Genomic DNA, 6,734 nt, shown 5'->3' on the forward strand with positions numbered 1-6,734 from the left:
TCATATTGGGATCATTTGTTTATTTGCCAAAATAACTACATCATGATGCAGATTTGTAAAAGTCTGAAATCATGCTTTGTCAGGTTAGGTAGTATTCAGACTGGTGTAAGCTGCCTGAAAATCGATTTTATTTGCAATATAAAATAGTATAAAATAAATTAACACTGTCATTAAAAGATACCTTTCTATTAATGGTTGTTGAGCAGCAGTTCACAGTTTATCCTTATCATTATTTGCCACTACCTCACCAGAAACAGTAAAAGAATAAATTCTCAGAGAGGTTTGACTGCCACTCCGCCATGCTTCTGTGCTCGCGTGACATACAGTTGTAGGTTGACTCTTGGGGGATAGTTTTCCCTTTGGAAATATCCCCACCTTCAGGCCGTATTCTGTTTCCACCAACTGACAGCTTGTCTCTGTGTCATCAGCTCCTGCTGGAAACATAACAAAAAAAAGAGGGAAAAAAAATTAAATTCTGAACTCAGTGAGCTCAGACTCTGTACATACAAACTCTGCTTCTTAAGGCTTTTCTTGTAGCGTCATTCATTGATGGAGAGCCACAAAAACAGTGTTCATCTGTAATGAAAGTGAAGCACTGTGTGTCCTTGTCAGGTGGAGGAGCACTGTAAAACAGATTTTATCAAACTTTTACTGTGGCAAGAGGTGTGTGTGTGTGTGTGTGTGTGTGTGTGTGTGTGTGTGTGTGTGTGTGTGTGTGTGTGTGTGTGTGTGTGTGTGTGTGTGTGTAAGACTAATGTTAGTTTTAGACCTTGACAGTGGGGACATTATAGAAAGTGAGGATATTTATGCCAGTTCTCGTCCATGCAAGTGAAATACTTGTGATACTTCTAATCACCAATTAATCCAAAAGACTGCCCTGGGGCAAAATGAGCTGTCCTTCTGCATTCAAAAGGCAATAGATTGACAGAAACACAAAGCATATTAACACATAATGGAATACAAAGTACAAATTAATAATAAAGACTAGACAACGACTAGACAACTGTTAAAAAATGGCTATAATGAAAGCTTTGTGTGTGTGTGTGTGTGTGTGTGTGTGTGTGTGTGTGTGTGTGTGTGTGTGTGTGTGTGTGTGTGGCACAAAATCGGTTGTGCTAGCCATTTTACCATCAAACCTGCTCTGGGTGACTAATTCAGATGAATCAGGCCTTTTATAATGTCAACTGCATCAGTGCTTTGAAATACTTTGAAAGTGAAAAGAAAGGGCAGTGTTGAACAGAAAAGCTACATTACACTTACAACTAATTAAACTCTTGTCTAACTATATAAACGAAAGCTCAAGCACATGCACTTTTTTTGACCCGTTTCTCTGGCTGCCAGTCCTGAAGCTTGAAGCGCGTCTCTCCCTGCAGAATAATGTGAGGATCTGCTTTACTGTGCAGCGGTGCCTATGTTTATATGGACGTCACAAATATACCAAGAGTTTGCCTCACTCTGTTCTGGCATGTGGCCAGGGGGTTTTATGATTAAAACCAGATTGTGCTTGCCCAATTCAGAGGCCAGAAAAATAGATTGCAGTTACACATACTCTGCACAAGAGGGAAGTACAGAAATATGTACATCAGTTTCTGCAGCATCTGTAAAGGAGGACTTTTTGAAGGAACTGTATGCATCTGCTGTTTAATTTTCCCCATCTGCTGGTGGGACTTTTTCACAGATGGCATCTTGTTGTTAAGTCTGGTCCTAGTTCACAGTCAGTAATAATACATCTGACTGTGGTACAAGAAGAAAGCTTTAGATCCTCCTCATCAACCCCTAACAGTAAATCAAGCCAATTCTGAGTCAGAGCTATGATCATCCTGTAAATATGACGCCTCTTTTGTGTCACATGATTGGAGTCAAGCGGCTGTGGGGTCTTTTGCCAACTCTCAGTTCCCTCGAAGTGATGACTAAGATACACTGCAAAAAAGTCAAGTTTTAAAATGTTATCCTTCTTTTTGCTCTCAGATTTAAGTGATTTTAAGTGAGGAAAAAATGTAATCCAAAGAACTTTAAAGCTGCTTAAATAAAGCTCACCTTATTTTGAGAGTTATTTTAAAATGTGTAAAAACCAGTGGTTTATCTTGTTTTACAAGATCAGATATTCCTCACATCTACTCAAAGAAGTTTCATTTGACTTCAGCTAGGGACATTTTTACCCTGATGGCTGATTTGGACCACACAAGCATCACGCAAATACAAATTTCTCATTTCACTTGCCAAGACAGACACATTTTGCAGTGTAGTGAAGGCTGGGAAATCATGTGACGTCAACAAAAGCAGACACATTACGCCCCCTCCGCCGCCCACACACAGACATCAGACACACACGTAAACCCTTTTTTGTAACAGGGAGGAACACTGCAATTCATTTACTGACTTTGAAAACTACGCTGCCAGTAAACACGGCAAACGTCATCAGCTGAGAGCGCTGATGGAAACATCAACACTGTAAAATAAGAGGGAAAAAAGTTCTCTTGTATCTGAACTTACCATGAGTTGTTCCCCTGCCTGGTCCCACTCTGACCTCCACTTACTGCAGCAGGGTCTCATGTTTCAGGCCCCCATGGCACTGGGGCAGACCACCCCCCTCTTTCACACCATACTGGTGCTCTGGCAGCCTCTCCCCGGGTAGGCAGAGGTCCTCACAGGCTTGGGAGGCGGGTATGGGCCCTTCCCACAGCGTCCGTTTTGAGGGTACAGAGGAGGCTTCTGAGTCTTTGAACTGGAGGTGCTGTTACCAATAATGACCTTAGGGTCTAGGCTCTGTGGGTGGGGCTCGGGATGAGTTTGGCCAACGTGGTTGGTGTCTCTGGGGGGATAGAGGTGAGGCGGGTGGCCATTTATACCTGGCCTTTCGTGGTTGATATCCTTACTGTGGCTGGGTGGGGTGAAGCGGCTGGTTTTGACGACCGATGCCAAGTGAACAGGGGAGGGAGAGTTAGTTCTTAAGATGATGCGTTCTTTGTCGATGTGTTGCAAAGCCGGGACTGGAGCAGGCTTGTGATTGGGCAGCGGTGCCAGCCTGAGGTCACCTGGATGAGTTGAACCATGAAAGTTACTGGACGAGCCCTGAGTGATGCAGGGCACCTCCGCGCTGAGGTCGATTGTGGCTGTGAGACGATCAATCTGCTGGACCACCTAAATGACAATGAAGAGAGTCGGTATTTGTCCAAAATGCAGTGGTGGAAAGAAAATAAGTTCATTTACTGTTACAGTATTTGTACTTTACTTAAGTATTTCCATTTAATTCCACTTAATACTACTCCACTGCAAGTCAGAGGGAAATACTTTTTATTCCACTACTATGTCTTTGACAGCTATAGTCATTATGATAGTAGAGGTGAAACTTTTCAATGTTGCACAAAAAGCTCTTTTCACTCCCATTATTGATCTCACAACCCCTTAAGATTTATCTTGTGACCCTTTGGAGGGGCCCTGACCCCCTTGGTTGGAAATCACTGGAATAAACCATCTAGCTGCATATATAAGTAAACACATTGACCAGCCTCAACAGAAACAAATCTGATCATGCATTGATACATCATTATTAACAATCGAATGATTGATTATTTGTAACGTCCGGTGCCATTTTTCATGAATTACTTTCATTTTGGACACTTTTACAGATTACATTTAGCTGATAATACATATGCACTTTTACATAACTAGCAGGCTTTTACTTGTAATGGAGCTTTTTTTTACATTGTGTTATTGGTACTTAAGTAAAGGATCTATGCACTTCTTCCACCACTGCCAAAGTGTATTTATAACCACAAGTTTGTCTCTGACTGTGCTGAAACTGAAGCAATAATCAACAACTCAGGCAAGTCACTCAAATCAAATCTGGTTTATTTTGATGTCCTTTTTGTTGCCAACTGTCTTAATTCACAATCATGGAGGTTTTTTATTTGTAATGTTGCTTAAGGACAATGTCAGGCCTTGCACAGATGCATTCAGCTGTGAATCAATGCTATTTTACAGCTGCATGCAAAATGGATACTGTAAGAGCAAGGTATAATTTAGTAACAGTCTCAAGCCAGGCTTTTTAATGTGCTGGCCGGAACGCTGCCAATTTCTGCAGCATTCTGCAAAAGGTCAGTGCAAATCATTCTCAATCACCACTTCGGTAAGAGACGATGGGTGAGTCACAAACAATGCATTCAGCATGCACACACACACACACATACTGATATGCTCTAACGAACATGGTCACACAGATGCACGTGTGTCAGACTGATCATAAAAACTCATTTAGAAAAGACTTTTTTTTTGCAAGACACTACAGGTGAATATGGTAAAACATTTTAACTAAAAGGTATTACCATGAAACATCCCCAGTTGATTACTTATATTAAGTCAATTATTTTTTTGTATTAAGTTTTCTGACATTTTTGTTTAAATATGCAAATGAGGCATTGTCTAATGAACTTTTAATGAATTTAGGAGAAATCTACCGACACAAAAATACAAAATTAAGTAAAACAAACACCTAAATCTGTATTTTTGATGTTTTTTCCACTAGTCTGAAAGAAGACATGTTATGGAAGCAAAATAGCCCAAAACCTCATAATTAAAAAAGTATGTTTTTGCCTGTAGTGTCTCCCCTTAATCATTTTAAATGTCACAATATCCAGGGGAGCATCGATAAAAGGCTGGGACTTATGCATCTGACGCAGACCTTCATCTGTAGACACCTGATGTAAAGAATAAACATCTATAATAATAGACCCTCCTACCTCTTTCATCTCCACGTGAACTTGCTTCAAACCCCCCAACACATCCTCCAGATCTGTCACCACTTGTCTGATTTGATCCCTCACCGAATCCTGCCTCCTCTTCTGCTTCACCACCTCTGAACCCTGGTGCTGGTGGTCGCTGTTGGTTGTCGATTTTGAGGGCTCTGGACTGGTGATGCCAGATGGAGGGAAGCAGACACCCTTCTGTCGGCTTTGGTTCAAGTGTTTTTGTGGGACTTCAGTAGAGAAGAAACCTTTGTGAGAGCCACTGCGTCCATTACAGCCCTCCTCTGATCCAGCCTTCAGACTTCCCCGGTCCTGATGGCTATCTCTTTCCTCCCCTCCCTGAAAGAACACAGGCCTTGGTCCACAGTGGCCATTTGGCATGTGTAAATGACCCAGATGAGGATTGTGTTGCTCCGCATGATAGTTCTCAGAGGTGCATCTACAACTTTCCTCCTCCTCATCCACGGAGACATACCTGACCGTCCTCCTGTGCCTGTACCCTTGACCTTTGACCTGAAGATGGGGGAGAGGATGTGGTATCCCGGCGCTAAAGAGGTGTGCCCTGGTGTCGCTGCGCACCACACAGCCACACTGTTCTCTGACAGACGGGTAGTGTCTCACCCCAGGCTCCAGCGGGTAGCTCCACTGGGCAGGGTTCAACTCCCAGGGGTAAACTTGGCTCAAGTCATCTGACTGGCTGTAAAGGCCTGGCCCTGCGAACACAGGCCTCCTCTGTGGGCTGCGATGACCGCTTCTCTCAGCTCTGTCCACTATGAAAGCTCTCCCTCCTACGTCTTTAACCCGAGGAGCCTGGGTGTCTCTCCTGCAGTCCAGGGATGGGTGGTCTGTCTGTTTGGCTGATGCTGGTTGGTGTCCCGGCCCACCGTGATGGCTGTACGCTGGCTGCTCATAGTGGACGCAGTGCTGGCAGGAGCAGGGGTTGGTGGTGTTGATGTGCTGAATAAATCGGTGGTGTCCCGTTGTTTGTGCACCTTCTGTGTACATGTCCAAAGAAGTCAAGAGTGTGGAAAACGCCTTAGAAAACAATTGGTTTCCTCCCCTCTCTGCTCCCTCTAGCCCAGTCATTCACTCGCTCTGTTTTCCTCATCTGCGTCTTCCCACAAGAAAACTTTTCTTCAGCTCTTTTTTTTTCTCCCTCTCTACCCAGGACTTCTCCCTCCCCTTCCTTCCTGTCTGTTGTTTCCCTTCTTCTCTCCTGTAGTTGTTAATCTCTGCACCCGTTCTTTTCTCTCCCTGGACCTTTTTTCTCCTACTTCTCCTAACTTTTTCTCTACTCCTTCTTCCTCACCCTGTAGCCCTCTCTCCTACACAGGGCCCCTCTCCACCTCCCTCCCTCTCTGTCTCTCTTTCTACCTCTCCCGCCTCGTTGTTCTGTCTCATTTGCTGCTGCTGCAGGCTTTTTCTCTCTCTCTCTCTCTCTCTCTCTCTCTCTCTCTGTGACTGTGTATTTCCCGTTTCCTCCCCTCCCCTCTCCCGCTCTCCTCTCTTTCTCCACCTCTTACTCCGTCTCCTGCCTCTAGTATATTCTCTCACATAGTCGGCTGTACCTGAATTTATGAATTCCTTCTTTCCCCTCCACCTAAAATCCAGCCGCCTGGTTGGGCTCCTACGGAAAAGGACACCGTATGGGTTTCTGTCTCTCAAAGAGTGCGTGAAAGAGTCCCAGCTCCGGTGCTGAGCTCATTAGCCCAACTAAAGCCTTTGCACTCTGCAATTAAACGCTGCCTGGGATTCCTCGGTCGGAGACTGAAGGAGGAGGTAAGGGGAGGGGAGGGGAGGAGAGAAGCACTTGGGAGGTGGGGTTTCTAACATACAGAGACGAGGGAGTAGACAGCACTCGGAGTCAAGGAGACAGAGCCATGGCCATTGTACAATGAATATTTTTTTACACTAATCTGTATCTCCTTTATTCTACCTCTCTCCCCACCAATTCCTTCTCCTCTTTGTCCTTTGCCACTCCTGTCATTC

At 44.2% G+C, this 6,734-nt stretch overlaps 1 protein-coding gene across 2 annotated transcripts; it reads right to left on the bottom strand.

Moving 5' to 3' along the window:
• On the bottom strand, window positions 1–6,206 carry LOC120569106. Of its 2 annotated transcripts, none has more exons than XM_039816978.1 (3): window positions 4,740–6,206; window positions 2,494–3,141; window positions 1–431 (listed from the first exon to the last, which is right to left on the bottom strand). In XM_039816978.1, the coding sequence occupies exons 1-2, from the start codon at window positions 5,829–5,831 to the stop codon at window positions 2,596–2,598; spliced, it is 1,638 nt and encodes a 545-aa protein (XP_039672912.1). In that variant the 5' UTR covers window positions 5,832–6,206; the 3' UTR covers window positions 1–431; window positions 2,494–2,595. The 2 variants fall into 2 exon arrangements, with proteins under 2 accessions (XP_039672912.1, XP_039672911.1); XM_039816977.1 differs by having other exon boundaries at window positions 1–434.
• Between the last annotated feature and the right edge of the window lie 528 nt (window positions 6,207–6,734).

This window comes from Perca fluviatilis, chromosome 11, assembly GCF_010015445.1.
Source record: "Perca fluviatilis chromosome 11, GENO_Pfluv_1.0, whole genome shotgun sequence".
NCBI classification, from domain to species: Eukaryota; Metazoa; Chordata; class Actinopteri; order Perciformes; family Percidae; genus Perca; species Perca fluviatilis.

Bases quoted from the DNA above. Each gene is read 5' to 3' on its own strand.
- LOC120569106 (XM_039816978.1), bottom strand. From the start codon at position 5,831: ATGACTGGGCTAGAGGGAGCAGAGAGGGGAGGAAACCAATTGTTTTCT. The intron at 3,142-4,739 runs GTAGGAGGGTCT...ATTGTCATTTAG, and splicing joins TTCACGTGGAGATGAAAGAG to GTGGTCCAGCAGATTGATCG.